Consider the following 19,579-nt stretch of genomic DNA (forward strand, 5'->3'; position numbering starts at 1 on the left):
AGAACGCTTTGAAATTCGAATTAAAATATGTTTAAATTACATCCACCTAAACCCGGACAACAACCAGGAAAGAGTTTTGCTACAGGAATTGGCCAGAAGAGGAAGCTTAGTGATGATGAGTTAAGGGAGAGAGACAGGCTATATGAAAGAAACAAGAGGCAGAGAGGTTTTGTCCCAACCTGGCCACAGAAATGGCCGTGGCTTGGTCATGACCAAGAGAAGAATGAGGTTTTCTGACAAATCTGCAGGGCCTATCCATCGTATGTTGACAAGTAAGTAAAGTATATGCTTGGTCCTGGTAGACCCTGGCTGTTTTGAAGCTAGTTTAAAAGTCTAACCAGCTTGCCTCGGTGGAAACCCCACCGTGACAACATTAGCAAAGGAGCCAAGCATATTTTTTTTTCCCAATTTTTAGCTTTATAACTCCAATCCAGACAAGGCATACTTTTTACTTTTGATATGGACCTACATCTGTATTTTACATTTCTGACTGCGAGTTAGCCAACTCTGAGGGTTGCTTAAAAAATGCTCTCTGAATTTTATGGGAGTCACTTTATTTTTTTACACTTGAGAATGCCCTCTGATAAATTCTATTTTTTTTTTTAACTTCATGGTCCATAGACTATGTTATGCTTTTTCTGGATTGGTTTATTGGCTTTGCATTTTGTATCACCAGTTATCCATCTTCACGATGAAGTGGTATAGAGGAGGATTTTCTTAAAAAGAAGACCTGAAAGTTTAGCTACAAATTGACAGAAGGTACATCTGTAATGCAAACCTGCATTTGATCTGTTTTGGTGAAAGAAAATCCTTCTCTGTTCTACTCTACTATGAAGCTAAGAGTAGTGATGCAAAATGCAAAGCTTGCACTGTGCAATTTCTCCAATCACAGCCACATAAGCCCATAACTTCTCCTGGGTTGTCTGGGTGTCTTGGTGGCTTTCCTCACTCTTCTTCTTGCACAGTCACTCAGTTTTTGAGAACTGTCTACTCCATGCAGATTTACCATGGAGTGCCATATTGTATGTATTTCTTTGTAATTGATGTAAATAAAGTCCAAAACATATTCAGTGGCAGCTTTACAGCAGAGCCTCGCCCAAAACTACCACAAAAGACTCCAAGCTGTCGATGTTAAAGGGGGCAATACACAGTATTAAGAACAGGGGTATGTAAACTTTTGATCAGGTTAATTTGAGTAGTTTGTGTTGTCATTATGATTTCAAAAGACTAAACCTGGTTGTTTGACAATAAATGGCTTCACCCAACCACTAACCATGAGTGGAAAAAAAAAAGTTTTTGTTATCGTTCATATTCTCTGAAAAAAGGCCAAAAAAAAAAAAAAAATCTGCCAGGGTATGTAAACCTTTGAGCACAACTGTATGTGACCCTCAGAATGACTGCACACAGCACACACAGGCAAAATTAAAACATTTTCTGCTTTGACTACAGAAATCTAAATGAACAGGAATGCTGTACAAATATTGTTTCATTTCATTCATTTTATATGACAGTGTTGCTACAGATAGCTGCTAAGCTACAGTCAGCTGCTCGACTCTCCCATCGGCTCCCAGCCAACATAACCTTTTCTACTTGCTGTTCAGGGAAGCAAAATATACAAAGAAAGTGCGAGTCTCGCAGACACAAAATCTTTATTAAAATGTTTGCACCTCTTCTCAATAGCAGAAAAAACACAATTTTGGTAGATCCAAGTTATATCTTCTCAATAAAAGAAACACTGCCGTTTATTTTAACATGTTCAAATTTTATTACATAGACATTCTATTTTGTGTTAAAACTAGAGGCCACCCATATTTCACTAAACTGACAAAATTTAGTTTCTCCTGAAATCCAAGCATTATAATGGTTTACTTTTTTAAACGACTTGTAAAATTACAGCTCATTTTAATGAACAGAACATATCTGGGGGGAATTCCATAATGAATATTTTCTTTTATTTTTAACGCCATCTGCAGGAGGGCATTTTGAAAAAAACAAAACAAAAAAAAAAACAGGTTACCTCGATGTGATGTGTGACACTGATGTCCCTTTTTCAACACAGAAGTGTTTATTTCTCGCTAGCTTTAATATATGAGAAACACCTTAGATTTACACATAAACGCTGCAGTTCCAGAGCATTTTCTGCAATTCTGGAGGAGGAGTTGGAGTGAGATGAGCCAGCATATGTCACTGTACCTTTCTGCTCTGATTGGCTGCCACCATGCATATGTGTGATTGCATCAGCCAAGCTTGAACCTTCGTGCGCATACGTGAGTTTTTTCACGCCTGTAGGTTGCGTCATTCACCTGTGAGCAGGCTTTGTGTGAGCAGTGGTCAACCCCTCTCGTCGGATTTTTATTGCGAATAAAATGTCTGAACGATTTGGAGCTTTGCTGCATCAAATTTTTCCAGAAACTGTGAGAGACCTCCAGGTGGACACCATTCGGAAAATTCAGATGGCTTTCAGGGACGATTTTATGGGGATTACACAGATTAAGGAGTGCTCCAGCCAGTTTAAAGACCGCCCACAGCGTCTGAGAGCGCGGCGCACTCCGAGCGCCGATCGACAGGTTGAAACCCCGCTGAAACAACCAGATCATTTCCAAAGTGAAGGCTTTGTTGATCCGGGACGTCGTCTGACTTCCACAGAAATGGCAGAAGACGTGGACATCAGCACTTTTTCGGCACATTCCACTGTTACAGGAGTTTTTGTCATGGAAAGAGAAGCAGAGGGATGTGCCACGGAGCCGCTCATGGCGCGGACAAAAGCACCTCCGTGTTGGTCTCACAGGATGGCTTTCAGAGGCTTTTCAGTCGTGTGACTATCCGAGAAATTGTGAATGAGCTGGACATGCCAGAACATGTCCTCTGAGGCTTCATCACGGCGTTGCTTTGCACCATGCGGCTCCGTCCCGACGCGCAAATTTCTCCGCTCCTCTTTCCATGACAAAAACTCCTGTAACAGTGGAATGTGCCACTCATTTCCAAACTGAACGCTGTGTTGCTCCGGGACGTCGTCTGACTACCACAGAAATTGCAGAAGACGTGGACATCAGCACTTTTTCGGCACATTGAGACAGACGTGCGGAGAAATTCGCGCATCGGGACGGAGCTGCATGGCGCAAAGCAACACCGTGATGAAGCCTCACAGGACATGTTGGGGCATGTCCAGCTCATCCACAATTTCTCGGATAGTCACACAACTGAAAAGCCACCGAAAGCCGTCTGAAAGCCGTCCTGTGAAACCAACACGGAGGTGCTTTTGTCCGGGCCATGAGCAGCTCCATGGCGCATCCCTCCCCTTCTCTTTCCATGACAAAAACACCTGTAACAGTGGAATGTGCCGAAAAAGTGCTGATGTCCACGTCTTCTGCCATTTCTGTGGAAGTCGGACAACGTCCCGGATCAACAAAGCCTTCACTTTGGAAATGATCTGGTTGTTTCAGCGGGGTTTCAGCCTGTTGATCGGCGCTCGGAGTGCGCTGTGCTCTCAGATGCTGTGGGCTGTCTTTAAACCGGTTGGAGCACTCCTTAGTCTGTGTAATCCCCATAAAATCGTCCCTGAAAACCATCTGAGTTTTCCGAATGGTGTCCACCTGGAGGCCTCACAGTTTCTGGAAAAATTTGATGCAGCAAAGCTCCAAATCGTTCAGACAGTTTCTTCGCAATAAAAATCCGACGAGAAGGGTGGACCACTGCTCACACAAAGCTTGCTCACAGGCGAATGACGCAACCGACAGGCGTGAAAAAACTCACATGCACATGAAGGTTCAAGCTTGGCTGATGCAATCACACGTGATTCAAATCCATATGGTTTTTGCAAAAAATAAAAAGGTCGAATAGTTTTCTAATAGACCTCGTATATTAGATCGATGGCATATCTATAGATAGATAGATGACATATCAATAGACAGACACATGAGCTACAGTGGGCTTCCCCCAACAATTAGACACTCTCCTGATCCGCGAAAGATACAAAAATGAGTGTTCATTACCAATAGACTACACAGATACCAATCTAACCCTAAACACAATCTAACCCGTACTTTTCTCTAACCCTAACCTAAAAAAATGAACCGACTAGCTGCCTGCGATTGTGGATGAACAGTGAAATAAATGACTGATTAAATAACTGCTGGCTAATAAGATCCAGTTAAGTGGGTCAGGGCCACGCTGGCTGAGGCAGACGCACAAGTCACTACCAGGCTTTTCTGCCACTTCACTGGGTTGTAATTCTAATCCTCCATTATTCATTTTTCCAACAAAGCAGAGAGTGCTGTCTGTCCAGCAAAGCATCCTGCACAGACAATCCCACCAACTAAATTCAATTACAAGCAAATGGTTTCCACCGCCCTCCGATGTCTTATTCTTTTCATGCTTTATCCAACTGTGACCAGCCAAAACCCCACACCACAACCATAAAATGACATCATCTCACACTGTGCTGTGGGGGTCACAGACCAAACATCGAACCACCGTGCGCCTCCTCTGCAGCGGCTTAGTGGCTGTGTGTGAGGGCGTGTCCATGTGTGCACTGTTGTGTGAACGAGATGGCACCATATGGAGGAGAGCAGACAGGGTGTTCAGTGAAAACCAGCTCAGCTCGGGTTATACTGCAGTCATTCCTGCTGACCTGTCATCCTGTGGTGTGTCAGGAGGGAGAAGGAGAGCAGTAAGATGCTGCAAGTGTTACACCTGACACATTCACAGCTGCTGATTAGAGGTGTGATGATATATGCTGAAGATTTTTGGCAGCTGTTTCAGGAAACACTGATGTGGTTTTATAATCACATAAATCTTTTAAATTCTGATTATGCAGATAGTTGCACATTTAGGATGCGACACTGTTCAGCAGTATTGCATGGATTTAGCTTTATTTTCCTCCCACCCCTTTGGATAATGTTTTAACAGCCCCTCTCTACACCAATCCACCCTCAAATGTATTTGATGTGGGGTTCAGTCTCTTGCTCAAGGACACTTCAACATGACAGGGGTTGATTTATAAATGTTTCAGCTAAAACAGCGATGGAAAATTGACTGATTCAAGGTGTGCTGCATATCTAGTATGCAGGAATGGTTGTATAAGTTGCACGCAGCGGGGAGAAGCTTGGCTCCATGACGTTTTTACAGACTGTCTGGACATGCAGATGGATTTGATACACTGGAAAAAGTCAGTATACATTATTTCCAGGAGTTAATGGACTTTATTTAACATGCCACAATCATGAGAGAACTTAAGGAGATGTAGGTGGAGCTGCAGCCAGCGGAGCTGCAACCGCTAATCATGTGCGAGATCCGTCCGTGAGGAGTTATTCGGACATGGAATCTTGGCCTGTCTCTTCTTCTGTGGTTTTGAACTTCACTGCCAGCAAAGTTCAGCAGGATGCATAAAATCTAGCAATGCAAGGATGCATTTATACAAGTCCCTTCGTCTGCTCCCTTGTTTGCACTCGGGGTCGCCACCACAAATCCAAGGTGGATCTGCATATTGAATTGGCACAGGTTTTACGCTGGATGCTCTTCCTGACGTACCTCCACATTACATGGAGAAATGTGGCAGGGGTGGAATTTGAACCCGGAGCCTTCTGAACTGAAACCAAGCACATTAACCACTTGGCCACCACCCCTGCTAATGCAAGGATGTATTGATAAAAAACCTAAAGGATTTTTCGCCAGGCTGGTGCAGGGTTGTGTACAATTGCAGAGACATGGTGTACAGTAGCACAGTGTTGCATAGACTTGCATACAGCAGCAGAGTGATGTGTAGAGCACTGTGTCCGAAACCTCTTTGCATCCCTTAGTGTACTGGCACGTAGGGCTGCATAAACTCAGCGTAGTCGGTACGCCGCATTATGCAACGCTACGGTGGCCCCGTGTGAAAGGGGCTGAAGCAATGGAAACATGGCATTGTACCAGCACCATATCGATTTAAAGTTTAGGGAGTTCACTCTGTTTCCTTGGATAATTTTGCTTAAATTTATTGAAATTCGTCAATTTGCATCCACGTGGAGCGATTTCTCTAGTCTTCACTTAATTCCTGTGTAAGCTCATAAAGGAGGCATATCCCGATGATTCAACGTGCCAACTCTTGTCATTGGTGTGGTTAACCTTCACACAAAAATTTAAGCATTGCTATCGGTGGAATATCCAACATCACGGAAAGGTTTAAGAGGAAAGTTCACAAACACCTTCAGCTGACTCTCTGTTTGTACGAATCGCGAGGAAGCGCAAGCGAGAAACAAAGCTTGCGGATCAGAGGACTATTTGTTGTTTTTTGTGTCATCTCTCGTGGTGCCCACTGTCGATGAAACGGAGAACTGTCAGAACCTCCAGGATGCTGCGCTCAGCGACCACAGAGGGGAGGGGGAACGGCGAGCAGATGGAAGAAAAAAAGCTCACCGTGAATAAAGGCGTTTTCGTAGAGAAAACAGCTCAAAATTCATTTATTAGTGTGGAAAAATAAAAACTATTTTAAAAAGCACTCCTCACACTCATACAAAAAATAAATAAGCAAGATCGATACTTGCATGGAAGTTTATTTTATTTATTTCCAATCTGTGGGCAACCAAGCAGAATCTCTTTTTTCATACAATGTTTTTCCTAGTTTCTTCTGCCTATGAAGTTGCAGGAAATGGCTTCCACTGGTATTAAAAAAATGGCAAAGTGCTATAGTTTCTCCTCTGTTTTAATAATAATAATAATAAAAAAATAAAAAAAATCTTGCGGCGAAAAAAATCCTCTGGTAATTAGTCCCTCAGTTACAGGTTCCCCAGAGCATGAAATGTGACCTTGACCCAAGCACAGGATATTGCCCACGATAGACCCAGATGGAGACGTCTGGTTTCCACGGTTAGTTGACTGGAGTTCATTTTCAACAATCAATGAGAAATATAATTTAGTACTGTACGGTAAATCTGTCTGGAGCAGACAGTTCTCAAAACCTTCCAACAACACAAGAACGAGAATAGTGAGGGGAGCCACACAGACGCCTATAAAAATTCTCAATGTGTTATATGCTTTGTGGCTGTGATTGGAAAAATTGTGCATAGTTAAACTTTTGCCTGTTGCACAACTACTCACTACTACATGGTGTAGTGGAACAAAGGACGTTCTGCCACACACCCACACCCACACACAAAAACCCAGATCAAATCTAGATTTGATTTCCTATGTACCTTCTGGAAAACTGCAGTTCCTTCAAAAGAAAGTCCTACTCTATGCCACTCCACCATAAACCTGTGTAAGTAGTATGTGTACAACCACTTTGCTAAGGCATGAAACAGTCACCCCAGATGAGAAAAAAAATTAGTCATGATAGTTGGGAACACCCCAAGAACCACCAAGACACAGGCATGCCATGATCTGGTAGCTGCTGGAACACCAGTGAACACCACTGTTGCGCATGCGCATATTGCTTTGATGATGTAAAAACAAGCTATAATGCAGCCCTGGTTGTAACTTGTACAGAGTTTGGTGTTCCAACAGGACAGTGATCCAAAAAAGCTTGTTGAGGAATAGACAATATAGACTAACATTAAGATATGGAAAAGTCTTCACAAAGTCCTGACCTCAACCCAGTTGAAAATACTAATACTACTAACATAGATGGGACAGGAATCCGATGAATTTAACATTACAAATTCTACCCATGAGAGTGGTCATACATCCAGCCAGAACTTTGCCAAAAGCTTTTTCATGTCACAAGCTTCTTGTCAAACTAAAACTTGCAAATGGACATTCTCTAAAATAGTGCCACGGGCACTGAAGCTCTGGATCATATCAGACATCACAGTTTCAGATACAAAAGGGGGCATGGCTAAACTCCACAGGTCGTATCAAGATCAAAATTAAAATATAGCTGCAAGCGGTGACTGAGTGGGTCCAAGCCGGTTGTGGGGTGTGAACACATGTGTACGTTAGTTTTTAAAAAAAATAATTTTGTAAAAATTTAAAAAATAAATAAAAAACTTTTTTCATGTTGTCATGAGCTGAAATGAGCGCATGCACACACACAGGTAATCATGCAAGCAAGCCCTATGTAAGGGTGCAGCTAATGCATGTGTCAGATTGTTATCAAAGGATTCATATCCTGATAGGCAACAACTAATTCAATTTTCAAGTTCAAAGTCAGGAAAAATCCCCGTCCTTTAACTTGAATGAATTGTCAAAAATTTATAACTGTCAAAAAAGATTTAATTTCTTTCATATTTGAAAGCATTATATAGCTAGATATCCTTTATCGACAAGGTTGTGGATTTTGTGGGTGTCTCAATTTAATATTGAAAAGCCCATTTGGTGTACATTTTGCATTATATCTCAATCAAAAGTGCCTCTGTGAAAGAACTACCACATTCCATTCTGGTCATTTCTTGTGCCCATTTTAGCACGTACTAAAACCAAGATTGTGGGAAAACTCCTGAAAAACAGTCTGATCATCATATCTAGTCAGATTAAATCTAAACCATTGTGCAGATGGCAGTCTGCGTGACTTCAGACAAATTTAGGGAAGCTAAACAATTCTCCATTCCGCCTTTGTCTGTGTGTGTTGGGGAGGTCCATGTTTTATTTTTAAATGTGTCTATGAGAAACCTGCAGAGGTTTATCTAATTTAGCAAGAGTATGACCATGAAGGCGCAGAGAGGAAGAGACAGCAGGTTAGCGACCTCAACAGTACAGCTGTGATGTGGACACAGGACTTTGAAGCAGTTAGCACTGCTAGCTGTTAGCAATGTCTATGCTTACCAGCTTATTGACAACAGCTGGACAAAAGAATCAAAAGAGACAAATGTAACAACGGCAACTGGATGTTTAATGCCCATCTTGTGAAACATGTGGAACTTTGAAATATCGAAGCATAGGAAGCCCTGTGGGACGTAGGAGTAATGTGCTGGCATGCATTAAAAACATTGTGCACGCCCAAAATTTTCCGATATACAGTAGTGTTCAGAATAATAGTAGTGCTATGTGACCAAAAAGATTAATCCAGGTTTTCAGTATATTTCTTATTGTTACATGGGAAACAAGGTACCAGTAGATTCAGTAGATTCTCACAAATCCAACAAGACCAAGCATTCATGATATGCACACTCTTAAGGCTATGAAATTGGGCTATTAGTAAAAAAAATGTAGAAAAGGGGGTGTTCACAATAATATTAGTGTGGCATTCAGCCAGTGAGTTTGTCAATTTTGTGGAACAAACAGGTGTGAATCAGGTGTCCCCTATTTAAGGATGAAGCCAGCACCTGTTGAACATGCTTTTCTCTTTGAAAGCCTGAGGAAAATGGGATGTTCAAGACATTGTTCAGAAGAACAGCATAGTGTGATTAAAAAGTTGATTGGAGAGGGGAAAACTTATACGCAGGTGCAAAAAATTATAGGCTGCTCATCTACAATGATCTCCAATGCTTTAAAATGGACAAAAAAAACAGAGACGCTTGGACGAAAACAGAAAACAACCATCAAAATGGATAGAAGAATAACCAGAACGGCAAAGGCTCACCCACTGATCAGCTCCAGGATGATCAAAGACAGTCTGGCGTTACCTTAAGTGCTGTGACAGTTAGAAGATGCCTGTGTGAAGCTAACGTATATAAGCTAATGTAAAGTTCCTCTGTTAAATAAAAGATGTGCAGAAGCGGTTACAATTTGCCAAAGAACACATCAACTGGCCGAGAGAGAAATAGAGGAATATTTTGTGGACTGATGAGAGTAAAATTGTTCTTTTTGGGTCCAAGGGCCGCAGACAGTTTGTGAGACAACCCCCAAACTGAATTCAAGCCACAGTTCACAGTGAAGACAGTGAAGCATGGTGGTTCAAGCATCATGATATGGGCATGTTTCTCCTACTATGGTGTTGGGCCTATATATCGCATACCAGGTATCATGGATCAGTTTGGATATGTCAATATACTTGAAGAGGTCATGTTGCCTTATGCTGAAGAGGACATGCCCTTGAAATGAGTGTTTCAACAAGACAATGACCCCAAGCACACTAGTAAACAAGCAAAATCTTGGTTCTAAACCAACAAAATTAATGCCTCGCAGATGTTATACAACTAAATACTAGTTTAGTGATTCACAGGATTGCTAAAAAAGCAGTTTGAACATAATAGTTTTGAGTTTGTAGCATCAACAGCAGATGCTACCATTATTGTGAACACCCCCTTTTCTACTTTTTTTTTTTTTACTAATAGCCCAATTTCATAGCCTTAAGAGTGTGCATATCATGAATGCTTGGTCTCGTTGGATTTGTGAGAATCTACTGGTACCTTGTTTCCCATGTAACATTAAGAAATATACTCAAAACTGGATTAATCTTTTTAGTCACACAGCACTACTATTATTCTGAACACTACTGTACTTGCCGTATATCTGCATGCTTCAACATGGTCTCAACTTACCTATAAATTATTAGAAGTACACCAGTGTATGTCAGCATTATTAATATGGTCAGCATCATTTGCCACACAGCTGCCTTGAGGTGCTGGGACTCAGTGCTGAGCCTTTGGAATCACATTTTCAACGTGTTCCTGGACTCAGTGGCCAAAAATTCTAAAGCAAACCCTGCCTCATAATATGTTCTCCGACAGAGGTGATATCTTACACCATCAAGAGGGGCCGGTCTGCCACAGCAACTACTACTCCCTCAGTCCCTAGAAGTAGTTGTTGCAATACAACCCCCTCAACTGAGATCTGCCAAGTCAATGTGGAGCTTTCCAAGTTCACTGGACATCAGCCATCTATTCTGAGGAAAGATGTTCCAGGTGCCCGCCCACATATGCTGACTTAAGTTCACTGGACAACAGGCAATGAACCACTGATCACAATAACAAGAAAGTTGCCTAACTTAACCATAACACTTTACAGGACAACAAACCATTTTGAAGTACAGACATAAGGTCTGTTTCCATTTTAGGTGATCCGACACCTTTGCGCACCTCAACCGCAGGGGCTGCAGCTGAAAAGTTATTTTTATTTTAGACAACACCAAGGAGCATTTGTAAAAGCAAACAGAAGAAAATGAAATACAATGCACAGCAAAGAGGACAGATGGATTGAGAGTACGTTGTGCCCTACAATCTTTTCTTCAAATTATGAGATGTTTTGTGACATTTGCAACAGTACACAAACAAAATAAGATGAAAAGTAGCCAGAAATTGGACTTGGAACACAAAGGCCACAGCAGCTGTAGGTGCACATTAACTTTTCAGGGTATCACAGCCAGAGTGAGAGGCCGTAATGATTGCCGTGAACTTTGCACGGGAGGTGATGGTCTGGTGGTTAAGCAGTGGACCTAGCCACTAGACGAGAGAATCCTCGGTACAAATCCTGCAAGACACTATACTCACCAAGGGCAAAGTCCTTAATACCCTAACATCGGAGTGTGAGAGAATGGGCAAATGTAAAGCATCATTGTAAAGCACTTTGAGCTTCTAGCGTATTTATGCGTCTGAGGGCCCAGGGCCGAGCATCAGTCCGCCCCCTCTTTGGAAGAAAGTTGGTTAAACATCCACCTAAAATAAATGAGCATCCATCCATCCATCCATCCATCCATCCATCCATCCATTTTCTTCCGCTTTATCCGGAGTCGGGGGGGCAGCAGCTCAAGCAAAGCCGCCCAGACCTCCCGATCCACACACACCTCCTCCAGCTCCTCCGGGGGAACCCCAAGGTGCTCCCAAGCCAGCCGAGAGATGTAGTCCCTCCAGCGTCTTCCCCGGGGCCTCCTCCCAGTGGGACGTGCCCGGAACACCTCTCCAGCGAGGCGTCCAGGGGGACATCCGGAAAAGATGCCCGAGCCACCTCAACTGACTCCTTTCGACGAGGAGGAGCAGCGGCTCGACTCCGAGCTCCTCCCGAGTGACCGAGCTCCTCACCCTATCTCTAAGGGAGCGCCCAGCCACCCTGCGGAGGAAACTCATCTCGGCCACTTGTACTCGTGATCTCGTTCATTCGGTCATGAGCCAAATCTCATGACCATAGGTGAGGATCGGAATGTAGATCGATCGGTAAATCGAGAGCTTTGCCCCCCTACTCAGCTCTCTCTTCACCACGACGGTCCGATACAGCGACCGCATCACTGCAGATGCTGCACCGATCCGTCTATCGATCTCACGCTCCATCCGTCCCTCACTCGTGAACAAGACCCCAAGATACTTAAACTCCTCCACTTGAGGCAAGGACGCTCCACCAACCTGAAGAGGGCAAAGCACCTTTTTCCGGTCGAGAACCATGGCCTCGGATTTGGAGGTGCTGATTTTCATCCCGGACGCTTCACACTCGGCTGCAAACCGCCCCAGTGCACGCTGAAGGTCCTGATTTGACGAAGCCAACAGAACCACATCGTCCGCAAACAGCAGAGACGAGATTCTGTTGTTCCCAAACCAGACCCCCTCTACACCCTGGCTGCAGCTAGAAATTCTGTCCATAAAAATAATGAACAGAACCGGTGACAAAGAGCAGCCCTGGCGGAGGCCAACGTGCACTGGAAACAGGTTTGACTTACTACCGGCAATGCGAACCAAGCTCCTGCTGCGGTCATACAGGGACCGGATAGCCCTTAGCAAAGGACACCGGACCCCGTACTCCCGGAGCACCCCGAGGGACACGGTCGAACACCTTCTCCAGATCCACAAAACACATGTGGACTGGTTGGGCGAACTCCCATGAACCCTCGAGCACCCGATGGAGCGTGTAGAGCTGGTCCAGTGTGCCGCGACCAGGACGAAAACCACACTGCTCCTCCTGAATCTGAGGTTCGACCATCGGTCGAATTCTCCTCTCCAATACTCTGGAATAGACCTTACCGGGGAGGCTGAGGAGTGTGATCCCCCAATAGTTGGAACACACCCTCCGGTCCCCCTTCTTAAACAGAGGGACCACCACCCCGGTCTGCCAAATAAATGAGCATAAAATAAATAAATGAAAATGAGTTTTGCGTCACCTGATGTCTGCAAAGTTCGTCATCAAGCTTTGTCCATGTTAAGAACTTTGAAGGGAGCTCAGATGGATCTTTCCTGCTGCCTGGACATTTGTTTGCCATTTTAAGAGTGAGAGAGTGGAACACAGAGATGTTCCATTGTTTTCAGTGAGAGGCCGATGGGAAAATTATGTTGTTGTTTTTTTTATCTGAATAAGCATGAAACAAACTGGTTAGTTAACTGTAGAGTTGCCTGGATTTACAGAGGCAGTTTTTTTTTTTTTTTTGGTAATCTTCTATGAGTGGCAGAGTTTGTTTTAATAAGACACACGTTTCCCTGTATTATCATTAGCATTTTATATGATTGTGTGTCTTTTATTTATTTTATTCCATTCCTTTTACTTATTTGTGTTTTAAAATTTTTAATCTTCTCATCTTCACACTCATCTTCAACCGCTTAGTCCAATTAAGGGTCATGGGGGGCTGGAGCCTATCCCAGCAGTCATAGAGCGTGAGGCGTGGTACACCCAGGACAGGACGCCAGTCTGTCACAGGGCCACAAACAGACAAACAAACACATTCACACCCACTCGGACACCTATGGACAACTGAAAGATTCCAATCCACCTAACCTGCATGTCTTTGGATGTGAGAGGAAACCGGAACACCCGGAGGAAACCCATGCAAACACGGGGAGAACATGCAAACTCCACACAGAAAGGCCACAGGCGAGACTTGAACTCATGAACTTCTCGCTGTGAGGCAACAGTGCTAACCACTAATCCACCGTGCTGCCCTGTTTTTAATCTTATTTCATTTTTTTCTGCCTTTTAAATGATGTTTCTGAAGCACCTTGAGGCAACTTGTCGTGATGTGGCGCTATATAAATTAATAAATGTTATTTTTGAAATTTAATATAATGCTGTGTAAAATGTCTCAGTTAAGCAAATTGTCTGCCTTGAAAACATTGAAAACTGGCCCTGCACATCACTTCATTTTTGCTGCAGAAATTAAAAAAGTGCCAGACAGAAAGCTGGTTAAATGCCCACACAAAATTATATATTTTTTAAGTAAAGTTTATTAAAATGCCCACCTAAAATAAATTCATTCTGTAGCCCCCCAGCATAGTGTAAAAAGCAAAAAACAATTTGTTTTCACTATGTTTTTCTCATCATTCGTTTGTCTTGTGCTCTTATTGTGAAAGACTTGTGCAAGAAACAGTTAAGTGTTCTGTGACAATATGGCTAGCTTTGTACAGACAGCAACAAAAGGAATATTTAACTAGAGTTGCCTAGATTTAAACACGTAGGAACTTTGTTTGAGCTTCCATGAGAGCCAGACTTTTCTATTTGAATATAATCGCTATGCAAAAATATCTCAGTGAAGTAAATTACTGTCTGTGTGGTTAATATTGAAAACTGACCATGCATGTCTTTTTTTTTTTTCTTCTTCTTCTTTGCTGTGCCAATCATCAGCTGCCAAGAAACACATTTAAGAAATGATAAAAGGATAGGAAAAACAGATACAGAAAGGTGACTTATTCTTTATCTGTGAGGAAATCAGATATTTTATTGAAAGGGGCAGTCTGACAAACATAACATTTGGCCAATTTTGTGCAAAGGCCCACCACCACTTCAGGCAGAATTTCGTGTGGAGCCCCCAGGGCGCTCAGACGCGGGAATACACTTGTTTAGATGGAAAAGTGCTACATAAATGCAGTCCATTTACCATTTGTACGCTGAATGTCATGCATCAGTGGATTTGCACGAGTTACAAAGAATGATTTTGGTCAGTCGACCCACAAAAATCTGGGAATCCACTGAATTCCCATGTGTGTATTTTATGTATAGTACACAACACAATCTAATGGGAAGTCAATTTTGTAAAAATTGCAAACATTTTGCTTTCAGAGTAGTCCACTAATATTGAATGCTAGAGGTAGCTAGCAAGCAAATGTTATGTTGTACTGCATTTAATGTTCAAGTTTGCTTGCTCGCGATTGTTCGCAAAATGATTGCTGTCACTACAAGCCTGGCGGGTCTTCACTGCAATGGAGACAAAACAGCCGAGAAGGCCGTTCCTGTAAACATTTGTGAAATCTGGGAAGTAGGTTGAGTTCCTGCGGTGGAAATGAGGCAATGAACATTTTTCAGTGGGGCTATGAACACTTCTCAGTCTGTTTCCCAAACAAGGTCAGATAAAGTATGCAGCCACCTTGACTGCAAGTCTGCAGTGAATTGATTAAAGTTAATACAATGTCTCCAAAGGTGACAAAAACATGCACCAAGTCTGACACACACACACACAGAAAGAGCAGGAGAGAGTCAGAACAAAAGCTGTAGCACATGTTGGAGTAACTACTCTACAATATCCAAGTTTAATTTACAGGCGAGCGCAGAGTCAGAGAACAAAAACACAGGTTGAGGAGGGGCGCTAGAGAAAAAAATTGAAAAGAGTTTTTGCACAGTGGTACATCACAGACCCACTTTGATGGCACGTGCTTGGCAAACCATGTGAGGAGACTTGGCGTTCAGTGTTTCCCAACAAGCTGTTCTAAAAGAAAGAGCAAACATGCGGGAGGAGGGTGGAGCAATCAAGAAGCAACATCAAAATAAGAAAAACTGACGCTGTGGTTCAACTTAACCTGACCAATGTGCTATTAAGTTGAAAGCAGCTAGTTTACCTGTTAGCATGTCACACTAACCACATGGGAGCCACAGGCTCACAAAAAGGGTAGGATATGACCTCACCACATCTTGTGTGCATCTGATACAGGAACAAACACTGTTATGTGACAGAAGAAGCTGATGCGAGAGCTGACCACACTATTATCACTTATCCAACTCAAATACAGATGTACTTTGCTGATGGGGGGAGTAAAAGCCTCAAGGTAAACCCTTTGACCAGTTTACTCAACTCAATGCCAGGGCAAAAATGCTACAAAGAAATTATGTGATAGAGGTTCACACCTGACCACGGTCTGGTGTCCAAACGGGTCAAGTTACTACTCCCAAGTAGACAGACCAATTGGCATCGGTTGGAAAAAGACTGTTTTTTCTCCCCTCATATTTGCTGACTTTTCTGCCAAATGTTCCTCTATTTGATCCATGATTGAAATGTAATCAGCGTGCACACTGCATAGACCTTTAAATATGACAGGAGAGAAAGGCGTGAAACCAGAAAAGTGATTAATCACAGTCCTTGTGGTGCAAATTTTTGGAAGGTGCACGTCAGGCTATGGAGAGGAGCTCAGAGGGGGTACACAGCAGTGCAGAAAGCTCTGCATCACCACGGAGCTGCAGAAACAGAGAACCTTAACTCAGGCTAAAGATGTAACAAAAATGTAACTGTTGTGTAGGTTTGGCAGTTTCAATTATTTTACTAGTGAGCTGGTAGCAGGGACACTGAGACCCCCTCACTGCTGGATCGACAGCTATCCCACATAATGTCACCATAGACGACATCAGTCAAACTCTTAACAGTGTGGGAGGAAGAACTTTGTTCAGAAGTTACTATGACACTTGTATAGCCCCGACTGAACTAAGCTGACAGACTGAGTATTAATGTGTTCAACTTGGTGTTGGATGGCAGAATAACAAAAAAGCCCACTGCAATGCACAGACACTTCACATTAAGACAAAAAAACACAAAGCACAGATCTGCTCATTCAAAAACACAATTGAAGTATTCCTTTGTGATTTTTTCCTCACAGCTTCTATGATCTCCCCCATTCTTGTAAAGGGGGAACAAATTGTCTGTTTCACAGTACCTTTGTCCTACTCTCCTTTCATTCACCAAACATCTACTCTGGTTAGACTGTTGGATAAAAGGACAACTGAAAGACCAAGAATAAATGAATGTACTGTCCGAGCCTATCATTATTATTTAAACACTGGCTTTGTCTTTTGTGAACTGAATATTACCTTAAATCTCTTGTCCTGAAGCACCTTCTTGATGGCCACCAGCTCTCCAGAGTCACATAACTTGGCCTGATAGACCACGCCAAACGATCCATTGCCGATGACCTTGGTGTCCATGTAGCTCACCTCCTGTGGCCTGTCAGGACCTTGGCCTGGAGTGGCAACAACCGTCGTTACCTTACTGCCATCCTTATCCCCTAGAACAAAAAAGCATGTTCTCAGAAAAAATTCCAAATATGCACAAAGTTTAAATCTTCTACTTTCAGTTAGCAAGCAGGGAACAAAGAACGTGAATAAATTTAAACAGTAAGCTAACATATACCACGGATCAATATTAACCATGGCATGGTGGACCACGGTCACAAAAAGATCATTTATTACCCTGTACAACAAATATCCCACGTTGGTGGCTTGCTGTAGCCGCCATGCAGCAAACTTTCACAAATACAGCATTACTCAACAGTCAGACACCCCAATCCTTTACACCTTTTAGACCTAAATCATACAAAAACACCAAACCATACAGTACCTTTACTATTAGCAAACAGTTCTGTACTCAGTGCCATTCACTAACAACTAAAACATGTTGGGGCTATTCAAGTTACAGGTTTACCTGGCCTACTGAAACAGCTAATGAGATTATACAAATTGTAACAGGAACACAAAAAATGGACTACATAAAGAAAAAAGTAAATAAATTAATCCTTTTCAGCCCAGGTGAAATTATAATCTTTTTTATACACATTTTACAAACTTCATGTCTTGACAGTAGCAACCCTCCCATAATGACTTAAATGGGAATTGGTTGGTAATTCATGCAGATACAGTTTGTCCACAGTAGGTTCTGTGATGAATGATATGTGCACAACTTAATCATCGGTCTTATCAGACGGTTTCATCGTGCAGCAAAGTACAGAAGAGTTGGGAGGAATAGCACAAATGTGATACAAATCTAGATTACAGCTGAAACAGATTACCACCACTGCACATGTGGATCAAGGACAGAAAAGCAGTGCAAGGTACAGTGGCAGCTTTGAGAGAAAAACAAAGCTAAAAAATATATATATAAATAAACAAACAAACAAACAATGACGTCAATTATTAAATTCATCGCCGGTGATTCTGATAGCCGACTAATCGTGGCAGCCCTACTGAACAACAACAAATTCAGGGTGCAAAGTTTTACAATAAGGATGAGAAATACCATATCCTTTATCCATTTTTGGCTAAAAATATGTTTCAACCACTGCAATATTATACAGAATAATGGTGATGTGCCCTCCTTACATTGTGTGTAGGAGGTGGATTTGTCATTTTGTAAACGCGGGTAACCACTTTTGCTTCATTTCTCTGATGTGACAAATTTTCACCTGACCAAATTTTCAAGACTGACCCTGAACCGTGATAGTTTGGTGCTTCGTTGCCACCACAATGCGGCTGGGCCACACTTTTAACCCAAACACTTCTTTGACATCCCTGAGTGAAGTAGCTTTTTTAAAATGTTGTAGTGATCCCTGAGACACATTTATGATCAACACACAAATGCAAACAGTAATATTATAAATCAGTTAATATAATAATAATAGCCTTTATTTGTCACTGTAATGTACATACATGCAACGAAATTTGTCCTCTGTATTTAACCCATCCTAATTACAGTTACACACAATCCAGGGCAGAACCTAAATGAGCATGTTTTTGATTGTAGGGGGAAACTGAAGCACCCGGAGGAAACCCCCATAGACATGAGGAGAACATGCCAACTCCACACAGAAAGGATGGGAAGCGATTCCACAACCTTACTGCTGTGAGGCATCAGTGCTAATCACTAAGTCACCATGCTACCCAAAGGTCTGCATGTCTGAAAATGCCAAAGCCCTACAGATCAAAATCTCTCTTAATTTGCTCGTCTGCCTCTTGCTCTCCCGAGTCTACACTCTACAGTTCAGCCTTTTTCCTGTGAAATCATGTGAAAAGCCTCTCGTTTGAAGTTGGGACACTCCCACTCTGGTTTTTCCCCAACAGCACAGAACGTCCAAAGTTCACATCAGCTGGCAGTTAAAGGATAACCAGGCACCAGAACATGTCACAAGCCACGAAGCTCCTCCAATCACCGATCGGTTCTTCTCCTCTCTGAAAACAGCCTAGACAACAAATCACTGAGCCATGTGCTCCCGTAGGCTTCCTCCACGTGGACGACTCTGGGAGGGTACAGAGTCCTGGTGGCTGCAACCGTTTCCTGCTGACCTGTAGGAATCCACTGGCTTATTCTCCAGTAGTGTTACTGATTCCCAATAGTGCCAAAATGTGTTTGTCCTCTCTGTATTTGGTACATACTCACTCACACAGGCACAAAAAATTACCACCTCAATATATAATCACATTAAACAATCAGGGATGTTCCCAATCAAATTAAAGTGATTAGAATTATGAAGGCTTTTTTGTTTTGTTTTTTGAGTGATCATATCTGATAACCCCAATTCACCAAAGCCACTGTGCACATCTTCAAAATGCATTAATACTAGGGCTGCAACAACAAATCGATAAAATTCAATTACAACAGGCGTTGGCAACACATTGCGTTATCGATGTGTTGTGTCGAGCGATTATGGCGTCAGAAGCGGCCAGCAGCTTCTGACGCCAGTAGCGACCAGTGCACAGAGCAGATCAGACGCTGTTTCGTAGAAGAACTAACTTAGAATATGGCAGAAGCAAGTAGAGAAGAAAGTCAAGACTTCAAAAG

At 42.6% G+C, this 19,579-nt stretch overlaps 1 protein-coding gene across 1 annotated transcript in view; it reads right to left on the reverse strand.

Moving 5' to 3' along the window:
• Positions 1-19,579, reverse strand: part of gsk3ba (glycogen synthase kinase 3 beta, genome duplicate a) — a 107,245-nt gene that overhangs the window by 44,219 nt on the left and 43,447 nt on the right. The window contains 1 exon segment of the mRNA XM_034185767.1: positions 16,840-17,033. Coding sequence (XP_034041658.1) covers positions 16,840-17,033 — 194 coding nt within the window.

The sequence above is a fragment of the Thalassophryne amazonica genome, chromosome 14 (assembly GCF_902500255.1).
Source record: "Thalassophryne amazonica chromosome 14, fThaAma1.1, whole genome shotgun sequence".
NCBI lineage: Eukaryota > Metazoa > Chordata > Actinopteri > Batrachoidiformes > Batrachoididae > Thalassophryne > Thalassophryne amazonica.